Genomic DNA, 23,170 nt, shown 5'->3' with positions numbered 1-23,170 from the left:
TCTCGATCATTTGTGGTTTCGTCCCTTCGTCACTCGTCATCCACCCACCGCGGACGGTCGGGTTGATGTTTTGATTTTTCCACGCAAAACTAGGTGTAGGCCACGGTGTTTCCGGTTGCGATGGCCACGCGCGCGCGCGCGTCTCACCGGATGCTGTGGTGTTACGGCAGAGAGAGAGACCGAGAGAGAGAGAGAGAGAGAGAGGGTGCCTTCCGGTCGCGCTTACGTACGCGAGTTTGTGCGTCGGATGCCGGCACGGACAGGTCGGGGTGGCAAATTTGTCGAACCAGCCGGCTAATGATGTCATTTGACGACGGAAAGTAATTAAATAATCATGATGGAATAGTGCCCAACACGGGGTACGTTCGTGGGTTTTCGGGCTTTCAGCATAATAGTTAGAGCGGTTCATGAATACGCATCGGCAGCCGTTATAGAAATGCGAACGCATATATCGCCTTTATTTGTTGATTTAGCTCTTATTGAGTTGGAATATATTGAGGTGGAAACCCCTTCGGTTTTTTGTTTATTAGAACAGGCGGTAATTAATTAGCAAAAGTAGCCGGTTGTTTTTGCGCTATGACCCATCCGAAATGTGGCCCATGGAGTTGTCCGTTCGACCCAATCAAGGACACCGGGAAACCAATCTGATTGATGAGTTGAAACCGTGTGGCTTCACGGTGATGTGCTTGTTAAATTATCCATCCGTCCATGCCGGGTTCGGCTAATTACATCTAATTGATTCTCGATTGGAACTCATTTAGCCCTCATCGATGCCCAAATTATGATCCCTAATGGATGTGCTGATCGATGTGTGCGAGTAGAGAAGATAAACACACTCTTGCATGGCTCATTTGTTCAATCAGAAATCAGAAGAAAATTGTGAGCATTTGTCATCGTCGGAACGCGCGAAAAGCACGCTGCTGGTCGTAGCTGATAGCAGTAAAAATGCTTCCGGTTGCAGACTTCGGTTTTCAGTTGCTTGTACCCATCCGCTCGCTCATTTTGCATCCGACAGGACGTTGATGGTGTGTCATTTTGTCACTCATCAGTTGCGAGTAGCATGTATACATGGTTCGCGTCAACGGCGTGACAATAGAACCCGCTCGAACTCAAACTTGGCGCACATTGGCACATTATGTACGATTCATTAACACGGCTCTCGAGTGGCAGGAGTGTTAAACGCGACCCTGTGCAACACACACACCATTTGCGCTGAGTGCAGACAGCTTCCCGCGTAGTTGCCAGCAACCGGGCAGTGGGTCAAAGTGGGCCAGCTCGACAACCGACCAATCAGTCAACCGATTGAGCGAGCTCGAATCACCGCGAATCATCATTTTCCCGTGTTCCTGTTCGCATCCTGACCGTGGCCTACTGACGCGAACCAACCAACTGGAATGTGAAATGGAACGTGCCCACAATCGGCAGACCGACACTGCTGGTACCGATGCGATTCCGGGAGACTGAGCGGGTTTGGAAAAGCTGGAAAATGCCACTAATGGCTAAGGTGGTTTTGCTGTTGTTCTTGGTTTTCGGTTTTCGGGTTTTCACCCGGTTCAAAATGTCTAGATCGATACATTTTTGGGAACTCCGTTCGAGAAAGCGTGCCAACGGGGGGGTTTGTGGGAAATAAATAAATAACACACAAGACAAGGTCTCGACAAGTACGTGATATGCCTGGTGAATGAATAAAATATTAGTCGATACGCCAGCTTGATGAATTGTACCGAGCGGGACGTGAAATAATAAAAGTTGAGCTACAGCACCAAAAAAATAAAACGAAAGCCGAAAGTGGGACCTCTGGGAAAACTCCATTGACGTTTCGTACGCCCCTGCTGGTCCTCGCATTCAATATAGGGCATTTTATTCGGCAATCGACCCAGGGCGTACTGAATATGCAGCAGATCGTTAGCCTGCGAATGCGTGCTGCGTTGCAAAACATCATTGGAAGTTTCTTTCCACATTGTCGGCTTTTCTTCCGTGTCCTTTCCGCCAAAGCGTACACCATAATCCGATCAAGCGTGAGCTCTAGGCCCAAGGACACCCGAGCGCTTGGTGAAGCGTTTAGTAAAGCTATTTTAGGTCCGGGCTGCTCCTTCTCCTGGTACGAATGCGTCACTATTAATCGCGACGTGTTTTATGTACGGCCAGAAACTAATCCACCAATCAATCTGGATGAGCTGCAACGAATTCGATGGGCTTGAGTTGTGTGAATCGGATTTGGCAGGTCGCAAAGGCCGGGGAAGTGTTTCAGCGCGTTACGACGACGATTTACGATCGGGTGGGTTTAATGTACCGGAAGTGTATCTTCCTGTTGGACTTCGTTGGACTTAAAGTCGATAGCGTTTATTTATTTCGTACTTAATGACGCATCGATCGATGGGAGAGATTTCTTTTTTTTTTTGTAAAACAGAATATCACATCTATCCGCTGGAGGATGGCGAGATATTTCAACATTCTTTTAGATGCTGTAGCGAAAGCGCTTCGAGAACGCTGCTCGGTGCTCGTTTATCGTGTCCAGTAAGGAATGAAACCACTCTTATCAACCAACTCGACCTCTCGCCTTACTCTTGGTCTTGGTATTTTGCGGTAACTGTGGCTATGGACCGCTTCAATCTTTCGCAGTTTGCGATAAATATTCATTCCCCGCCGAGTAAACGCGCCCGGGTGGACCGTTGGTAAATTTACATACCATTACAGTCTCGTTAGTCGCGTCAGGGAGAAAGTATGGCCGATGGTTGGCAAGAAAGCAGAGCGTCAGACTCGCATGGACGATCTCGACGGTGATAGTGTTGGTCGTTGAGGATTTCTCATTGCCCCGGATGTTGCAGCATTGCAGGACATGAGACCCTTTCGATGAACTACGATAAACGTCGATATCACGCTCTATAACCCGCTGAGGGTTTGAACCTTGAGCGAAACAGATTCCAAGAAGTTTTGAGACATCTTGGCCTCGATAAGCAGTCAAGAAGAGCACGTTTGAGTAACAATTTGTTTGTGTGTTTGTTTTCTTTTCAGAATCCTAAGGAACTACGAGGACGTACCCACCATCACCAGATGGTGCCTCCAAGCTGTCCCTTTCCCAATGGCACTGACATTCGTCCGTAGAAGACACCTTCCAGCAGGAGCACGTGCGAGCTCCGACGTACCAGCGTCGGTTCGAGTCGAACTACATCCGTCTGTACAAACATATCGCAGAGCGTACAGCTGTCGCTCAATGCCATTGCTTCGTAGTTAGGACTGTAAGGAATTTGTGCCGAAGTTCCAACGGCGTTTGAGCTGCGAACTACTGCGATTGCTGGATCACCGCCCGACCGTAGCTAGAATAAATAGAGAGTATATAGCGAGCCGTATAGTGTGGAAGTAAGGTTTGGAATCGTAGGAAGGTGGCATCGATACTCGATGCAGAAACCCATCCGACAGCGCCGGGAAAAGGAATCACACTGCCGCTGGCTGACAAGCGCTCTACCGATCACAACCATGCTTCGATCGTACAAACTGTACCTGATGCTGCTGGTCAGCTCGATCTTTTTCCTCGTGTGCCAGAACCAGGGTTCGATCACCAGTCTCGTTGGAAATGGGGCGGCTGCAGCGAACGGACCGGACGACGATTTGTCGGTTGGTCCGGAAGCGCTAGCTGCACCACTGCAGGGAGATGTCGGATTTGAGCTGCTGTACGGAGATCCTTTGCCGGCGCTTGGGGAGAAGATCCGCTCGAGAAGTCTCAATTCTAAGGACGTTCCGTTGAAGCTCAGTGATAGATCTTCGTCCACTTCGGCGGCTACGAGCAGCTCGAGTGCTACGACGACGACCACTACCACGACAACAACGGCAGCCACGACAACGACCGCTAGGGTGACGTCCACCTCGACGACGACTACGGGCAAGATGGTAAAGTCGGCAGATGGCTCATTGACCATCGGAACCACTGATCACGTAAGTACAGGGAGTTGATAGGGCTTTAGTACTAAAATTCGTGATGTAATTCATCTTCCCAGGGTCGTTTATCCAATTTGTTTTTGGCTAGGTTTTTTGCTCAATATCTTTGACTCTAAACAAGTATTTGAACTTACCTCTGGTAGATGAGTATGATGGATTTTTCCTATTATTGGGGCGGCACTGAATGTAAATGACATATCAAATCTCTGTTTATATTGACGTAATCATAAATTCAGTATTCTCGCCGGACTTCACATCTCCCTGCAGATGTTTGTAATCGCTTTTGAAGTACCTAATGTGCACTGCTTACTTTTGTTACCAACAGCAATGCGGGAGTGTGTGATTTACTCCCCCGATTGGCTCAAAAACCACTGTAGCTGTTTTCATAGTGGCTTGTCACAACGCTTACCCTATCCATACGGACGATGTTAGGCGCTCTTTTTGCCCACATTACGATCCGTGCAGCATACGTGCGCTAACATTGCCCCCTGTTCCGACAACCAAATACTGGCACAGAACGAAGCTTTTGCTGCATCCTTTCCAAGCACCACCGCCGGTCAAATAAATTGCATTTTCCAGTACATTCCCGAGCGCCGGTATGAAGGATGGCGCATTCATCCATCAATAGGAAAGCAGCAGCACGGTAGCCTCGCTGGTCAGGTGAAACCGAGACGCTTCAAATTAACTTGCCGCTCGTTCCATTCCATCGAGCGGCCCGTTATCCTTTGCGCCCTTTAATTCACCTTTTTTGCCCAACCGGTTCGTCAGCATTAGAGACGCAAGCTCAACGAGTTTAGTCGTAGGGTTTCCCGTAACAGCAGCGTAACAGGATGCCAGAATCCCCGTCCCCGAAGGTGCAGCATCCCCAACGGCGGTGGCAGGAAGGTTGGTTCCGGTTGCGAGCGAACCAGCGCACGATTGAGTGCACATTGCCAGCCGGGAGCCGGGATGCATCGGACCATAAGCATGGAAGAAGCCGCCTGGATGCACCGGATGTTGGACCAGTGAAGTCAGCAGGAGCGTGGGCGTGTTCGTTGTGCGGTTGTTGTTTCAATTGGATCGCGCTTTGAAGCGTTCGATGCTGGGCGAGAAAGGGGGCCCACGTTGAAGTGGGCCGTGCATGCATGCATGCAATTACAATCGCTTACCTTCCCTGCCGTCCTAGCAGGTGTCCTTCGGCAGGTGGTGCAAGTGGTGGTGACGTTTCGCTTTATCGACCGGGGGTTCGATTAGTCCGCCACTACCGGCTGATGGATTGACGTGCAAGCGCGCTCTCAGTCTTGGGCCGCGGCAGCATGTATAATTTAATGTCAGCTCAATATTTCATCCACCGTGACACACACGAGATGATGTACGGTGTGTGAAGGTGTGTTTTTGCTTTACATCACCCTGGGGAAATCTTGCCCGTTTCCGCGTGGACGAGGGAATTTTGATTAGAAAGTAAATCCTGCGAGACAACATCCCGTTCGAAGAGAAGCGGCCGGAACCGGAAGTCTCCAGGATAACGTTGCTTGGATCCAGACGATCCATTGTAGGACCAACTGAAGTTTGTGTGCTGCTCTAGATACCAACTCACAGCTTTCGTAAGACTTGAAACGTGTGATCAAACGTTAATGATGGGCTTTGGCTGCAATGGTTCGATTGAATGTTTAAACGTGATGTGGCGCTCTCTGTCCGTGTTGCTGCACAATAACGTACGCTTTCCAGCATGGAGCTTCCATTTTCCGATCCATTAAATCCAGCCGTCAGCTCGACCGTCACTTGTCGTCTCGCAATCCAAGGAGCCATTGGAAAAAAAGAGCGACCGAAACAGCATCAACAGTACGCCACACAACACTAGTTCCATGAATAAGTGATCAGTTTTGTTCGACGTGCCGAAAGTTAGACACTGGCAGACGGTACTGTAGGACATTGCGCAATCATTTCCACACGTGCGGAAACGGCGGTCGGGCTGTTTCCAGGGAGGAATAAAGGAAAACAATTTTTTGCCAGTTCGATGTGCGTTTGAAAATTCGGATATCACGCTGCTTCAAATGTGTGACAGTGATTGGATTTTCTTTCAGTTCGTTCTGGATTTGCTCCTTCCGCTTTTCGGAGCGCTGTCGTGATGCTTTCTCGAAACTGGCGGCCGCATAGTAGTCTTTCGCTAAATTCGCTCGAGCGTGCCAAAACTCCCGCAGAATCCCTGCTAGAATAGGTCGAGAAGCCCGCTTTTTTGAGGGGCAAATTAATTGAACGATAAGTTATTCACTCGAAATTGGCACAGTTTTGGGGCTTCGGGAAGGCTTCCGCTGTGCTTCGCCGAAGAATGGGTGGGTAATAATCGCCACACAAATTGCTGATTAACAGCGGTAGGTAGCACCAGTAGCAGTAGCAGAGTTTGCACGACAAACTTTCTTTTCGACAATTAGACAACTTCCTGTGGAAACTCCCGCTGATAGCTAGTTTAATTGTGCGCTTCACTGTCTCTCTCTCTTTCTCTCTCGTTCCCAGGTGCCGTATCGATTTCCGGTGGACACGAAGGTGCTGCCCCCGCTGTACATCATCACGCCGACGTACCGCCGGCCGGAACAGATACCGGAGCTCACCCGGCTCGGTTACACGCTGAAGCACGTGCAGAACCTCCTGTGGATCGTGGTCGAAGATTCGGAGAATCGCACCGAACCCGTTGCCCGGTTGCTGAGCGAGATTGGGGTCCCGTTTGTGCAGCTCGCTGGTAGGTGAAATTTATATCGCAAACTGCATTTACAAAGGCAACTGAAAATGGGAGGCATCCTGAAAACAAATTTGCTGTGGCATTCCATTCCCCTGACGGTCGCTCGTAGAGACGCTGATTAAGTCAAGGTTGCCGCAGATGTTAATTAGAGTTCGCAAATTAAATTGCAATTGATCGAGCTCACTCTTGGCAGTTACAATTAAGCTTAATGAGTTGCAAAACTCGTTCAATGCTACTAAATCCGTTTCACTCCTGATTTCCTGTGGATGCTCATTTTCTTTTAATTTTGGTGTCAAATTGCTTGGGATTGAAAACTCTTGCTACTCTAGAATTAGTTTTCCAGTTGAGATAGTTAATGATATTTTCTTTGCCTTCAGCACCTATGCCAGCACAGTATCGCAAGCAGAAGGTCAAGCCTCGCGGTGTATCTAATCGTAATCGAGCGCTACAGTGGATCCGAGCCAATGCAACGGAGGGAATCCTTTATTTTGCCGACGACGATAACACCTACAATCTGAAGCTCTTCGAACAGGTAAATCCTATTCTGGATCTTATTTCTCCACACATGTATGATGATGTGATTCTTTCTTAATCGTCCCAAAAGCTACGGCACGTACGCAAAGTGGCCATGTTTCCGGTGGGTCTGATTTCTAAGTACCAGGTCAGCTCACCGATCGTGAAGAACGGCTCTATTACGGGTTTCTACGATGGCTGGTTGGGTGGCCGCAAGTATCCACTGGATATGGCCGGCTTTGCAGTATCGGTGAAGTTCCTGCATTCTCGCCCGAAAGCCCAGATGCCGTTCAAACCTGGCTATGAGGAGGATGGTTTCCTGCGCAGTCTCGAACCGCTCGAGCTGAAGGAGGTGGAACTGTTGGCATCCAACTGCACCGAGGTAACGAACTGCACCGGCTCTTCTCAGCATAGCAGGCTAAACTGTCCTGTTCTTTTTGCAGATTCTGACGTGGCACACGCAGGCGAGGAAAAATCCACCCGCACCGGCGCTGGATCGCAAGAAGTACGGTGGCACGAATCTGGTACAGCTGACCGGGTGGCTCGTGTAGAAAGAGTGGAATACGACCGGACATTCGCTGATGGTGCCGCGTTGGTTGAAGAAACTATCCGTCTGGGTGTTTAGAGGAGGCCCATAAAGAGCTCCGAGTCGTTGGAAGGAATGGACAAATCAGGAGCCGTACTGCGACGACGGTATACGGGAGAAGACTAGGTTCCAAAATGTGTCCTGCGTGTGTACGAAGCGGCTCCGTTGATGTCTTTCCATTGTGGGGCTACAGTTGGCGGCTCAAATTTGATGAGGAGTTGCGCCGGGCAGGCAGTATAATTGGTACTTAAGTCTCTCCGACGGTGCAGGTGTGTGTCGATGCATTATTTGGCAAGCGCGCGGCCAACACCCATTATACCATTCCACGCATTGGTTCTCGCAAATGCGTACGAACCGAACTGACACGCTCGAAACGCAGAGTAGGCAACTTTCCGCTGAGAAAGAAGCAACGCGAAAATATAGTAGGTATGCAAAAGACGAAGCAAAACATCAAGCAACACTGTCCCATTTTATTGAGATTAGCGTAGGTTAGTATATGCACCAAAGAAGTGGCCAAAACTGATCTAAAACCCATTTGTCGAGAAAGGAAGCGATTCTGTAGATATTACGTGTAGCGGTGGCATAATTTGCGCGAGGTCGTATGATGGTGGCTAGGGCGAGCAGAACTAGTGAAAATCGAAGAAAGATCATTGGATGGGTTTCTTTTGTTTACGACTTGGAACACACCGAAGGAGGATCGAACGGGAGCGAACTTGATTAGCAAGATATACATCCTTTCTATATTATATCGTCCCTTCGTTTAACTCTTTGCGTTCATTTGGCTATTCGAAAATATGATTCAAATGGCAACCATCCAACCGGAACGAAACTCTTCGTTCGACGCTCCCATAATCGTTAACAAGCGTATACATAGCCCGTAAAATATTCAACCTATATACACTTACATACATTCACGTTTCGCTATGAACACTCGAGTAAAGGATGAACAGAATCCACAACCCAGTACCCCCAGGTGGGTTGGTCATCGCCCACGTGTGTGGAGTGTTTTTAGATAGTAACGTTTTTTAACAAATTTCTAGTGATTAGTCAGCGGTGTACCAGCGGTGGATTTGAGATCAAAGTTTGAAAGGAAATTTTCTCACGCATCTACGTCGTGATCCCAAGGAGGTATATTTGTAAATATAGCGATATTCGAGGATTCCTTTTTTTTTTCTTCATCCCTAAGTTAATGTAGGTAAGCGATCGGTATATTGTTGCAAACAAGATCTGTTTGGAAAATAGTTTTAATTGCCTTGCCATCGCCAAACATTCCCGTGCTATCAGCGAGCGAATGCATTTGGAGCGAGAAGAGAAGAAAACGAAAAATGAAAAACAAGAAAAAAGGCAAATTGGGATGAAAATCTTACCAACTTACCGAACGTACCTTTTCCAGCAACGGTGTAAAGCAATCAATACTGAAAGCTTTTCGGTCTCCTGAATTCAAGTTAACAGGAGCCATAAACATCTACAGACATTAGCTAGCAGAGAAACTGCTTTCCAGGTTCCTTTCTCTCCTCTAATATGTAAGCGCATATGTTAATGAACAAGATATTGATATCACAATATTAAAAAAAAAAAAAACAAGAGCAAAATCTCTTTCGCAAACGAGCTTCTTCTGATGTAAAACTAGCTGTTTAATGACTATCGATCGTGAGTAGGATATTACTACTGCGTACTGCGTTTGTTCATCTTTTCGTATAAGTCTTGTGTATTCAGTTCGAGATAGTTCTGCGTACGATTCCCTTTCTAAAGCTACTGATAAAGCTTTCCAGCATTCTTTCCATATCTCTACGTACAAAGCAGAAAGCCGACGATCGTGTTTGGGCTTTACTCAACGCGAACATTAGCTGTATTAAAAAGGATATTCTCTTTTCTCATCAGTATGCGTTAATTAAAATATTACACGTGAAACTACACCGTGAAAAATCGTTCGTTTTATAGATGTTCCTGTGAAGGTCTGAAACTGGGCATGCCGTGGAAGCAAGAAAAAGGAAGAAATTTGTGATCTTTAGCTGCATTTGTAGGGGACTAGTGCACCATTTCCGTGGGGCGTTTGAAAGTCCGTGTAGGATAGGATAGACTACCCCTGTGAAGGGGCATTTGCAGAATCGATTCTGTGACGGTTGGAGGTAGGAACAATTTGAAGAAACATGTAAGAAGGTACAATCGGCGACACACAGGCGACATCCCCAAAAACTGAGAAACTGCAAAACAAAATGGTACCGGTATACATCCAGTTCAGTGATAATCTTCTATTTGGTTGTCGGGTGTGACTTTTGAAGGAGAGGAAACAAGAGAAAAACAATAAACTTGACTTCTATCTTATCGATTTCGGCACCAGTGTGCCTGTTGTTTCGTGCGTTTGATTTTATCCCGTTCTTAAGCCCAACGGTTGCAATGGGGAATGTTTTGGCCAGCGCAACGATGGCAACGGCGCACTGTGAAAGATGAAGGAAAATTTGACATTTTCGTTAGATATTTCAACGAACGTCAAAATTCAAACGCTTCCAACGTCACGAAGGATCGTTGGTGGGGTAAATTTTTGCAGTAATTAGCCCACGAATAGCATCTCGCACGTAAAAACCAATTGGTGCGTAGTTACACCGAAGATTTTCGATCGTCCATTTTTTCGTCGGTGCAGAAATGCGTATCGGAGAAAAACCGTTCCCGTTGGCGTTGGTACGCGCCTAGGAACGCGTGTGTGAGTGCAGCAGGCATCATGCGCTCTCTCCCGCTCTAGCGAGACGATGCACCATCACGCACACACTCGCACGCTGCCGTACGACGCAGCAGCTAGCCTTCGAGTGGGCACGCACACAGCGGAGCACAGTGAGGCCCTCTGGTTTGGTTCGCAAAAGATACAAGCGAACAAGCTGCTCGTGTGGTAAGTGTGAAAATTCCTCTTTCCCAAGGTTCGTGCGTTCCCGTGAATGCGTGTGGTGTGACCATTTCCCTAATCGCTTCCCGGGCACGTTAAGGTATCACGCCATTTTGTGCGTGATTCGACGTAAAACCCGCATCACGATGCCACGAGGCGGCTGAGTCTCGGGATTCCTCAATTTACGGGGTCTGCGAAAAAAAAAGCAGGATAACAGGGCGCGCAACGAGAGTGAGATGCAGCGATGCGTCATTCTCGGCGCGTGAGCAGGACCGCGATAATCAGTGCCGCCGCCGGGTGGATGAGCGAGCCGTAGTGAGACAGCGTTGGTAGTGTGCGTGACAACTCGCGCTCACCGTCTGCTCGCTCGCGCTCGCCGCTCACGGTGCGTGTGAATGTGTGTGCGTACCATCTCGATTGGACTCTCGAACGCGCCGCTCTCGGCGCGTTGGCTACAATTTTTCGTGCGCGGCGGTGGCGGCAGCAGCGCGTGGTGCTGCGTGCATAATCTACTCGCTTTGTGTCCTGTGACGACGACGGCGACCTCCTCGACGGTTACGCGGATGAGCAGAAAAGAACAACAGAACGGTGTGCAGCACTTCGCGGGGCTACCGTGCGTGCGTGCGTGCGTGCATATTGTGTGTTAGGTGGTGACCGTGGGTGCACAGGAACCTCTCGCAGGAAGCAAGATACGGTGAGGCGAAAAAAAAGAGGCAAACCCAGCCGGCGAACTAACGCCCCAAGGCGCGCAGCAAAGAAGAAGCGTCGCGTGACGGACCAACAGTAGAAGCAGCAGCAGCAGTTAGGGTTTAACCCCCGCATGGTTGCCCGGCTGCGTCGCTCGGGGTCAGTTAGAGTCAGTGCGTTGAAGTGGTGTGTGGTAGGAAAGCCTTCGTCCAGCTACAGGCCAGCACACACCACGCATCGCCGCCCCACCCGGGTCTTTTTTTTTCTCGCCTTGAGTCGCATTTGCCCGCGTAACCTAAACCGGACGGTGAGAGTGGTGTGTGCGCGCGTGCGAGCGAACGGTGTGGCAGCGCGAGTGAGCGAGAGCGAAGCAGCCACACACCGGGAGAATTTTACTAGCTTTCTGGCTCCGCACCGTACGCGTATTTGGTACGCTGAGCGTATTTGGTGGCGAGAGAGAGAGAGAGAGAGCGAGACCGCGCACGGCTTGTTTGCACCACGCGCCAGGCGAGCGAAAGCGGAAAAGCAAGAAAGTAAGTGAGAAAGAGCGAGCGAACGGACGAACGAAAAGGTACAAAAAACACGGTTGCTTGTGTGTGCTCCGATGAGGTGAGAGCGTGGTGCGTGGAAACGGAATCGCGAGAGCGAGAATAGTCCCGCGAGTACGGGTTTGACCGCAAAAACACAACTCGCTTTGAAATTTATATACACATTTTGTTCCGATTAATCGAGCAGCAACGCAGCCGCCAACCGACGTGGAACCGCGGCGAAACCCAGCGCAATGGGAGTGTGTTGGAGGTGCGTGTGAATTGCGTGCGTGTGTGTGTGTGTATGTGTGCGTGGGGAAGCGAGGGCTGTGCAGACGGCAGCAACACGTTAACGCCGCGGGTTCTTCGCACATTATCTGCCTAGACGGTGGCGCACATCGTCGATATCATCGCGCTTCTTATTAGTGCTGCCGCGCTTTTACTGTGTGTGCTGAAAGGTAGGACACGCGGGAGATGAGGCGTGCGAGCGAGAAGAAGCGATCTCTTCTCTTCTTGCTTTTCCCCATGGCAAGCACCACCACGCCACGGTGGTGAAAAGAATCCTTTCTCTCGCTGTTCCTCGAGACACGGCGCACTGCGCGCGATATAGTAGTGAGTGCGTGTCACGGATTTTGCTTGCTTTTGCGCGGGTCTTCTGCCTCACTCGTCCGTTCCGGTTCTCTGTGGTGGTGTTGGTTGAGTGTGGCGTGCGCTTGACCCCTTGGTGAGGTAAGCCGCGAGCGAGCGATACCGCTGCGCGTTTAAAAAAAAACGGTGGCTCCATTGCATGCCACCGTTCGCGCGTGTAGGTGCGAGCGAGAAAGCGATAGAGCGAGAGCGTGAGAGCGAATGTGAGGAACATAAGGAACGGTCTCGATACACGCGAGAGAGTGCGCTCTCACCTAGAGTTGGCATTCTTTTTTTTTTTCGGCTGCATGCGCTCTCTTTCTGATTCGAGGTAGCGCGGCGGATTCCTTTCTCCGCCGTATCTCGAGCACAGGATAATGGCTTGCGAGACGTGCGCCAGCGATAGCGATAGGGAGCGAGCGAGAGAGCACGTGTGCAAGAACGCATGATTTCCGTCGGTCGACGACTGGCGGTGGCGTCGTCGGCGGCGTCGATAGTATTTCTGTTGCACCGCGTTTTCGCTGGGCTCCGTGGCGTGGATGTGGCGATAAAGAGAAAGATTTCCACTTTCCCGTTCCGGAACGGGCAAGGATAAGGGTTTGGTTTCCTATTTGTGTGCGTATTCTTGCCCTTTTATCGCCGTACCCACGCGTGTCGTGCTCTGGGAGACGGGATTTTCCACGGAGATACGTAATTCAGCCCAGGCACAACCAGCAGCCAGCGCCTACTATGCAAACGGCTTTTAGAATGAGGAAAATCTGTTCGAATTTGCAGGAGCTTGTCTCCGGATGCCTAGGGAAATAGGAAATTGTCCTTGAACCGAGTGTGTGCGAGTGAGCATAAAGACTATTCGGTTGAAGGAAAACTGCGTAAAACACAATTATTTCGCCGTTTGCTTTAGGGCAAACCTGTAATATGCGTCTGCAGAAGACCATGTGACAACGTGATCTGGGAAGCGGTTGATAACCATTTTAGAGAGAAGAAACCCCAAATGGTGTTTGCGCGAAACGAACGATGCGGGTTTTATGTGAATTTTCAGCCCAAAGTCCATCATTAGTGAACGTATAAAAGTAAGCTAAGCAAGTGTGTTTCAGCGACACCACTGTTCTTGCATATGAACGCATTACGATGACGAAATATGTTACACTTTCGTCCTTGTGTGCACAGCTTACCGGTAGCGTGTTTATATTGATTGTTTGTACCACGGCAATTTTCCACGCTAAGAAAACCCCAACAGCAGAACCCGTTGGCACGTGAGGTTCGCTCTTATCGTGTAACTCAAGCATCATAAATATCGTGCAATTGGAACTTGGGAAAAGAAAATGTCGCTGGCTACCGGAAGCACTTGATGCCACGTTCGTACCAAATAGCACAAGCATGTAGACCATATGAGGTCGTGTGTGTGTGTTACGTTGCCGTAAGGAGGAAAACTGCGGCAACACCACATAAGAGTGTATCAGAAAAAAAAACAGCGTTCCACGGCAAAGTCTAGCGGCAACTACAATATTGTTTATGCTTCCCAATCGACACGACAAATTGGATTAAATATGGAACGTTTATCGGCGTCATTTTCGCTTGGTGTGTTGCGAGGATTGTTTTAAAACGTGAACCATTTCGTGTTCCATCCAGCAATGTCGAATCCATCTATCGCAGCCAGCAGCTGAATCTATACGTCTAGAAGCGTGTGTTCTTATATATATATATGTGTGTGTGTGTGTGTGTGTGTGTGTGTGTGTGTGTATGGGCAAGACAGATTGCGCCCAGTGCAAACACCGGAATAAGCAAACGGAAAATGAAGCCATGGAAGAACCAAAGACGCCAAACCGTTGAAGCTCTCTAACCATGTTTGGAAGTGTTCCATCGCTCAGTTGCCTTGTGCAGTTGAATGTTCAGTGCGATGGAGTACAGATTGCTTCGAAAAATTGTGTTGTGAATTTTGGATGGTTTTTGTATCGCTTATTAGCGATGCTATCAATTGCGAATGCTTTTAGCATACAACCGGCTATGTGGTGGGACTATGTTTTAATTTCCCATGAGTATTTTCACTCGATTCCCTTCTTCGTATGAGGAGGTTTCGCGTGACGAAATCGATTCTGTTACAAAATGTCGACTCCACCGGAGAGAGGCACTTGTTATAAGCCCTTTTTTTTGCTCTCGCATTAGCAACAGCTACTTTTTTTACCTTCCTCAAAGCTATTCCATTTACACACACACGTCCTCATGAATCTGGGTTAATATTGTCTAAATAAGCAAAACAGCACTAACCGATGCCGTTTGGGAAGACTCCTGAAGGAGTGGTTGGTAGGGCAGTAGATAAGTGGGGTTTTATTTCGAATGTAATAGCGCCATTATCACGTGGGTTTTTCCAATGTATGTCTCAACGGCTACTCTATCATTTGCGAAGCCCTACTTTGTGACCGTATAAGGTCTTGATCTAAAAGATCCCTTTCATTTGCAGGCGTTTCGGTCGTAAGGGACGCAAAGGAGCATGAAAATGGCGTGCAAACCTCGGCATCGGGGTGTGATAAATAATAGCGCACGCATCACATGTGGCGCTAATCTATACCCGTTCGAGTCAACAACTACGCTTTTCTGGTTGACTGAGCTCATTCTCACTCACATGTTGTATTTCGGGCGAGATACCGTCGCTGTTTCCCATCACTCTTCCAAGCTAGCTCCTCACACAGAGTGTAGCCTAATTGTGCCTAAGAAGCGCAGGACAATCATTCTTTTAATTAACAAAACGCTCGTTGAATGACAGTGCTGGAAATCGAGAATTTTGGGATGTAAGGGTGTAATGAACTGCCCTCATCGTTTTCCAAAATGATTATTATTCAGGTCTTTTTCGAAGTTCCGAAACGGGCTATCGTCTCTTGTTTCGTCCATAGTCCACATGATCATCAGTAAGCGTTAGTTTACGATCTCCTGCCGTTTGGCTATGGCTAGTTTCTTTTCTAAACACCTTCATCGCATGATCGTATCTGATTATCAGATTATTATTACGATTTTCATGCGTCCGGCTCATCATATCGCACATCGGAAAAGCTTAAGTAGCTCGCGCGTTCGGTAATTTTCAACATGGCCGAGCACACCTCTCTCTCCACCAAAAAGGGCACAACACACCACCCCCCGGGGCAACCGAGGACGACGCCCCTTTTCCGGTGGGTGTGGTGGTGGTGATTCTCCTAGCCTTTAGCCCTTGAGTTGGGTGGGCTGGGCTGGAAAGGGAACCTCCAAGGGTACGCTTTTTTTTGTAACGTCCAATTCACCTCGCGGGCCAATATTTAGCTGACTCGGACACGGGCAAAACTCCTCCATCAACCACCCCCCCCCCCCCCCTGATCGCTGGTTCATCGTTTTCCCGCTCCATGCGCGCGTTTCCACTTTATCACTCACATCCGCCGCCACGCCGCTCGCCCTCTCTAGCGCGCGCGCGAAGACGTGAAGAGTGGTCGGACGTTTTCCGCCGATTCTTCCGTTTTTCTTTGCCGTGTGCTTCCACACGTAGTTCGCTTTTTTTTTATTTCTTGCACACCTCTTCCTCTTTTCTTCTGATTAACCAACGAAGCATATACACCGCAAGCGTAAGGCATATATTTGCCTTTTAAGGCGATGGGTTCGCGGGTACAAGTAATTCTCAACCCCTCTGTGGAGGAACGAGGCAGCGGTGTATGATTATTCCGTCGCTATGTAGTTATCGGTTGCGCTATTACGCGATTGCATTGAGTTTGGGCTTCTTGTGTTGGTAGGGGGGAGGCATTTTCTTTTCGGGCTTCGGGCAGACTTTTAAGCTATGAATTGCAAAAGGGTGTGTTTTTTTTTCATTTACTCGACTCAATTATTGCGCTGGTTTACTGAGCTTTTATGAACCGTCGAACCTTTTCCCTTTCGTTGGAGGGCACGAAAGAGCAGCCAGCGAGAAACGACATGATGGTATGAATGGAACTAATTACCCGTTCAACGGATCGGTGTACGATAATGTACAACTTTGTGCATGCTTCAATTCAGTTGTTCCGAGGGTATCCAGAACCAGGGCCAGGCCCTATTCCCTTTGCGTGTTTATACGGGCGCTCCCCTTCTATGATCTTCTGCTACCGAACCAGATCGGTGTAAACAAAGCTACATCAAGTGGGGGCTTTATCGTTTAGGACGATGTAAACCCGTAAGCCTCGTAAACAAACACACCAGAGAGACACTGATTCAACGGCAGGAAAACATCGCTTGAAGATCGCGATCGCGCGCTTCGCGATCTTACGACCACACACCCAGGATGACTCACAGCTTCACGATGATCGCTGGTGGTTCGCCTTCGCCCTTTATTGCGATAGTTGATGGTGATGTGTTGCTCAGCGTAGTGAGCGAGTTCTCTCACGCTGTCGATCTTCAAGCATATTTCATTGTGCGCGCGCTCTTCCACTGGTGCGAAGAAAAATGCGCGCGTTTTTCACCGTCCAAGTATGCCATGATTGTTGGTGTGTTTGTTCGGCCAGGCTTACGTCGCCGTAGGAACGGTGCAAAACGATGAGAGAGCGTGTGAGAGAGCGAGAGTGAGCCAATGGCGGAGAAAGAGAGATTGCGAGAGTGAGCGAGCGAGCAAGCGAGATGGAGCGAACCCGTTGCATTTTATTTATTTGAACAATTTGAACAAGGACTGTGGTTCCGCTCGACGCAGGGTGTTGAGAATTTGTTTCCACTGGCCCCTATTTTTCTCCTCGTGTCGTAGACGTTGGCGTTCTCTCGTCTTATCGTTGCGATAATTTATGCTTTATCAACGGACGAGGGTTGTGTGTACTGAAACCAACTGTGCCTGACAGTTGACGGAGTTTTCGCTGTGCTGCGGATGCTTTTAAACAGTCCGTTAAAACACGTTCCTACAGTATAGTTGCATCATTTTACAGCCACAGTTCGTATTCGTTTCTTATCAAACAGTGAGTGCATCGTCTAACACCTGCAGTTTAATGCGCTTCATGTATCAATTTTTGGGGACCTGTTAGCACATTTTGCAAAATAACCCCTCAAATGGTTACATGGTGTAGATTCACTACGATAGCTGGAAACGGGAAAAGTGATACGCATTTACTAAATGGCGCGATGATTGTGCATGAGGGATCATCGATAAGATGTGCTGGAAGAAACCGCAGATAGCGTAACGTGTATGACTCCTCAATAGGAGCAGTTACAACAGAAGCTACGACGTTGGTTTCGCTCCTCCATTAGAGAATAGCCAACACGGGTTGTTAGGTAGTTCTGAATGATCGCACTACTGTTTAAATTCCTCACCGGCTTGGCTCAGCATCGAGGCATGTGCTTTCTGTCCAAATAGCTGTTGGATTATTTGTTAGTTAACATCCTAAGGGTGTCTAAATGATAGTCCGATCTCTATTTTATCTCTGCAATGGATAGTAAACCAATATCGTCTCACTGTTGAGATGGATCACTTGATTTTATTCCTCGAATATTACAATAGTGTACACCTCCCTTAGCCCTTTGCACGGCAGGGCGAGTGTGATCGTTTAATCAAGTTTTCTCTCTCTCACTTTAACAGCATTATAAAAGAAATCGATGAGCGTGAGAGCTCCACCCAAGAGAGCGTCCCTTTGTGGATCTAGAGAAGGGGTTGCACTTGCAACCGTTGACTATCATCACCACCGGATGCACCAGTCGAACGATCCCTCTCGTGGTCACTAAACGTCGCGTCACCTTCGAATCGAGTCGCGCGCACACGACCAGTGAAGCTGTGGTTTTTTTTCGGTGTCTCTCGATCGGGTTGAAAATTCACCCCCTCGATAGGGTGTGTGGGAAGCGTCGTTGCTGCATTTTCATCCCCCCAATGTGAATGTGGTGGCGCACCCTCCCGACCACATCGATTTCTAGTTCTGAGCAGTCTGCAACGTGGGTCCATCGACAAAACGATTTCGACACTCGTCGGTTCGCGCCCGCGCGCGTGCTCGAAATAGACTTCGCTTACACAGACGAGGGGTCTCTCTCTCTCTCTAAATGGGCAGCCAGCATTGCCCAACCCACCACCACCCACCCTGCTGTTGAGGGAGCAGCAATTTGAGAGTCGAAAGTGGGCAGCCAGCAGCACAGGTCGAAGACAGTCCTTTTTGGATGCTTTTTCGCCCGTTTATGGGCATCCGATCGTTGTGAGTCGCAGCGTGATCTTCTGGTGGCGCGTCGGTTTTACGCTTCGTCCACGAGGATACGCAAGTTTTGACCCCCCCCAGAGCGAAAGTGTGAGTGGCGTGTGTTGGCGTGTCAACGAGATCAACATCCACCTGGCGTGGAAAGCACCCGCTAGGGACATTTCCCGTTCGCGTGTGATCGCTTCGAGCGCACACACTGATGAAGAAAAAAGTGAGTCTCTTCCCAAGGGCAAGCTAATCGCGTCGACAAGCGTGTCCACCATTTGCCTGCCGTGGAATGTTAGCTACGACCGGTTGTGATGACTATTGTTTCTCCCCCCTCCCCCAACGACGACAACCACAGAGGAGTCGACTTATGGGACTGCATCCGTACAACGGCATATGAGGGCGCCAGTGTTTGCGCGCTTGCATTTGTAAAATGCGCATTGTGTGTTGTGTTGATTCTTTTTTTATTTTGCTTGTTTCGCTCGCTCTCGTTCATCTATTCCTCGGAACGCAACGGTTGATGTGCGGGGTTGTGTGTGCTCACGTAACAACGCCAACCAATGCCCGCGATCGGTGCAGTGCAATGTGCAATGAAACGCGCCTCGACCTCGCGTACCAGTCGCGCTATCATCTCACCGAACACAGCTCAGATCTACGCCAGCACGCACGTGCGCGTGGGATAGACGCGCAATGCTGCGTACGCGTGTGTAGCACTTGCCAATGGGAGTGTGTTGGTGGAATGCGACACATGCATGCATGCACTTTAGCTTGATGCAAACGGCACGATAATGATGGGTGTAGAATCGCTTCTGCCTGTGTCGTGAGCAGGGAAATCGACAAGAGCGTAACAGGTGGCTTTCGATGCCCCCCAACGTCGTGTGCATTTTCGTGACATAAGCCACCACCAAACAAATGTGGGCTGGATTTGTACACCACCCACCCCCTCCCTTAAAAGGAGCCCGATCATTAGTGTGTCGCTTCCATCAGCAAGCCTGCGTGCGTAAATCTCTTGTGGCCTCCTTTTTTTTTGGTTTGAAGCAATTGGCTGACCAACTGATGGATCGTCGTGTGGTATCTTTACGCTCTCCGTTGGCACCATGTGTGCGCGGGTTTGATCGATTTTTTCACCTTGACCACGCTGATGGATGATTGTGGGGGATAAGATTGGTTTAGTTCTCTATGGCTGTTCTCTATGGCTCTTCTAGACAGCTTCTCTGGATGTTGTACATCTCTCTCACTCCACATAAGAACCATTTTTGTTTGCTTGATTTCCCCAAAAACAATAAAGCCTAACGATCTTCTCCTGTTCGTGTTCCCGTTTGCAGGCCGGTATTATGAAAATTCATAACTACAACACCATCCCACCACACGAGAAAGTGCGAACTCGATCGGCCGTCAGCAAGGAAACGCGTGAGGCGAACGGGACAGTGCAGGCAACAGTCGCCGGCGGTGGTACCACGAAGAAAGAACAGCAACAGAAGAAGCTAGCCGGGGCGAAACAGACGGCCTCTTCCGTTCCCGGTGCGCAGCTAACACCGGAGCTGGAGAACACGGCCAATCTGCTTGCGTTAGAAGCAGCGGACAAACGAGGTCGGCCACGGCGTGGTCTGCCAAACGACAAGCGACAGCAAGAGAACGTCGAGACACGTGCGGAGAACGAGGAGGAGGAAGAGGAACAGGAAGTAGTTACAGAGGAGGAGGAAGAGGAGGATCTACCACCGACAAGCAGGAACGACGAGGAGACAGGAAGAAAGAGACGTCACCCGGAATCGGTTACGGGCGTACGGGGCACAGACAAGCAGAGGCTATCCACTGATGAGGACGGGCCGAATCTACCCCAACGACGAAAATTAGTCCGCAAACAGGAATCAACCGAAGCCGAGGAACAGGAGCGGGAAGAGAACGAACCAGAGCGGCTGGTAGCGGACCTCAACGAGGACGATCGTACGTCCTCGTCGACGGTCTCTGCCGAGGAGACGCTAGATCACGTCATGGACGGATACCGGAAGGTCCGTTCGAGCACGGTGAACAACCTTAAGCTGGAGAAAGATTCCTCATCCGCCACCGAATCGATCATAATGACGATGGATGACTATCAGCAGCAGCAACACCAGGAAGATCCGGACAATGCGATGGACGACTACGAACCGGCGGTGACCACAGTGGGTGGCAGCGCGTCCGCCAGCGAGGACATCGAGGATGCTGATGGTGCCTTGGCCGGGAACCGACTGTTCCGGAAGAAGGTGAAACGAAAACTGCCGGTGCGACCGAACAGTAGCAGCACAAGCAGTGGCGGCGGTGCTGGTGGTGGCACCGCTGCCGGTGACATCGGAGCGGTCACCTCGTCCAAAGCCAAGCTGCAGATGGTGCACGAGTTTCCCATGCTGTTTCTGGGGTTGCGCCGGAATCGCATGTTCCTGGTGAACTCGCTCGCCCAGTGGTTCGATCTGAACCAGCGCGACATCATACTGACGCTGAGGAAAATCAAGCAAAACGAAAGCAGCGCTCGGTTGGGCAACGTGTTCGCGCTCGGTGCCACCGAGGTCGATCTGCTGTTTCACACTAACGTGCCTAAGATCGCGGACTGCCTGCGCAACTTCATCCTGTGGCCGGACGACATCACGATGAAGCTGAACGTGCCCATCAACCTGCGGCAACACTTCCACCGGATTCACCTCATCCTGAACTACCTGGTCGTGCGGGTGAAGCAGAACGCCGTGCAACAGCTGCCCGCGGAGGAGATCGCCACGTCGTACTGTCCGGATGAGCAGTGCCACAAGCTGAAGTACCTTGTCGCATCCACGCTCGACGGATGCGTGTGCTTCGTGTCGCGTGCGTTTGGCGTCCAGACGGACGACGAGCAGCTGCTCAGCCAGTCCGGCTTCCTGACCAAGTTCAAGACCAACACGAACCTGATCGCGGGCAAGAATTTCCACAACTTTGAGGATCGCCTGGCGAACGGGCACGATCACACCAACAATAACGGTGGGCATGGTGGCCGCAATCGGCTCGGTGCGTCCGCAGCTGCCGAAGACGATTCCGATCTGGAGCGTGTGCTCGGTGGCGGCGCTAGCAACAGCAGCGAGGACAACTTCGAGGACATCGTGTCGGAGAAGATCAGCAAAAGCAGAACGTTCAAGCTGAAGAACTACATCGAGAACATCCTGGAGAACTTCCAGAGCCATCAGATACTGAGCCCGCAGACGTGCATCGACGCGCGGACGCTGAAGCTGCTGGACGACATTGTGGTCATTGTCGGGGCGCTCATTAACCTGCAGAAGCAGGAAATCGAATAGAAGGGGGCACCGTTGCCCCTCCTCCCCCCGGGGGGTGGGTGGTATTTCATAGGCAGACGAGAGGAGATTAGAGAGGCTGGGCGAGTGGAATTTGTGGGCGGGAAGTAGATTTGGCGGCCTTCGTACGTACGTGATCGATCTGCGCAGATGGGACAGAGGCGACACGACGGCGGTTGAGTTTTATTGCAATGAACCCCGACAGGACAGTTCGTCGAATCGCCATTTTTCCCCGCTCTGACGTGCGCAATCGATGATAGTTTGCACAGCAGCAGCGTTTTTTCTTCCCTTTGTTCAAATAAGCAACAGCTTTATTAATTCATTTATTTAATCACACATATTTTGCGGCTCCGCCGTTGACTTGTCACATTTTGTAGATGATTGTTTAACCGCGCATTGCCGTTGTTTTACATGTCAGCTTTGCGGTACGCCGCAATTATTATTATATCGATGCAAAATTTTATCTCCTAATCCTCTATTTAGGAACTGTACATTTTACCCGAGTTGCAACGAAAGTCCATTCGAGCAACGTGCTGAGTTGCTACGACGCTAGCAACCGGGGAAGCTCTTATCTCACTATTTAAAAGTGAAGAAAAAAATCGCCAGAGCATACATTTCACACATGAAGGCGATGAGTGATCGGTGGCCTGGCCGTACGTGTGGCACTCGGCGTTTCTTTTGCTTTGCCTCCCATCAGCGCGCTCGCTCTCCGGCAAAGATTGTCCTCATCGAAAAATCTCCATCTTTCTTTCGTTTCCCTCAGCAACATATTCTGTTTTCCGATTTTATGTGTCCTTTTCTTTGAACCCCGCGGTTTTTCCTGTGTGTACGTTGTACAGTAGTGTGTAAGGTAGTGGCGCAATGCAAAACAAAACGCGCTAGGAAAGTAGGAAACATATGCGAAAGGTCGATAAGAAAGAGCAAGTGATCAGCGAGCACGACGACCGTAACAAGTGCCGGCCGGTCGCAGCCACCGGCCGGTGCCGGGAAGAAGGTTGTTTGTTTTAAGCAAAGGATGGAAATTTAGCAAAAGAGAATAAAAGGTGTGAGAAACCGGGTCACGCGTAGTGCATCGCTTCACTTGTGTACAGAGAATGCAACAGACGGAGAGTAGGGCAGCCAAGCGCAGTAGGATGAAGTTAGCTTCTGTTAAGGTTAATGTAAGGAACTACAAAAAAAGATAACGATAATAAAGTTAGGCTATCAGATCCAAGTAGAGCGCGCGTTGTTTGACGTTTGGTTGAAGCGCAAACTAAAAGGTACTTTGAAACGATGG

At 49.6% G+C, this 23,170-nt stretch overlaps 2 protein-coding genes across 2 annotated transcripts; both read left to right on the top strand.

Annotated features, from left to right (window-relative positions):
- Window positions 1–3,399: 3,399 nt before the first annotated feature.
- LOC128722026 (galactosylgalactosylxylosylprotein 3-beta-glucuronosyltransferase P) lies at window positions 3,400–10,074 on the top strand. Its single transcript, XM_053815837.1, has 5 exons — window positions 3,400–3,933; window positions 6,430–6,652; window positions 7,030–7,184; window positions 7,257–7,547; window positions 7,609–10,074. The coding sequence occupies exons 1-5, from the start codon at window positions 3,400–3,402 to the stop codon at window positions 7,714–7,716; spliced, it is 1,311 nt and encodes a 436-aa protein (XP_053671812.1). The 3' UTR covers window positions 7,717–10,074.
- Window positions 10,075–10,602: 528 nt separating this feature from the next.
- LOC128721906 (uncharacterized) lies at window positions 10,603–21,955 on the top strand (the record flags this gene model as incomplete). Its single annotated transcript, XM_053815708.1, has 2 exons — window positions 10,603–10,635; window positions 19,927–21,955. Coding segments are annotated over 2 exons (2,004 nt in total), but the record flags the coding sequence as incomplete, so codon positions are not given.
- Between the last annotated feature and the right edge of the window lie 1,215 nt (window positions 21,956–23,170).

This window comes from Anopheles nili, chromosome 2 (genome assembly GCF_943737925.1).
Source record: "Anopheles nili chromosome 2, idAnoNiliSN_F5_01, whole genome shotgun sequence".
Taxonomy (NCBI): Eukaryota; Metazoa; Arthropoda; class Insecta; order Diptera; family Culicidae; genus Anopheles; species Anopheles nili.
The sequence above is the reverse complement of the archived record's forward strand: the minus strand, read 5'-3'. Positions and strand labels throughout refer to the sequence as shown.

What these genes read in the sequence shown, in the direction of transcription:
- LOC128722026 (XM_053815837.1), top strand. Translation starts at nt 3,400, where the DNA reads ATGCAGAAACCCATCCGACAGCGCCGGGAAAAGGAATCACACTGCCGC. An exon ending in ATCTGAAGCTCTTCGAACAG is followed by an intron (nt 7,185 to 7,256) that starts GTAAATCCTATT and finishes TCGTCCCAAAAG; the next exon opens with CTACGGCACGTACGCAAAGT. An exon ending in TGGCATCCAACTGCACCGAG is followed by an intron (nt 7,548 to 7,608) that starts GTAACGAACTGC and finishes TTCTTTTTGCAG; the next exon opens with ATTCTGACGTGGCACACGCA.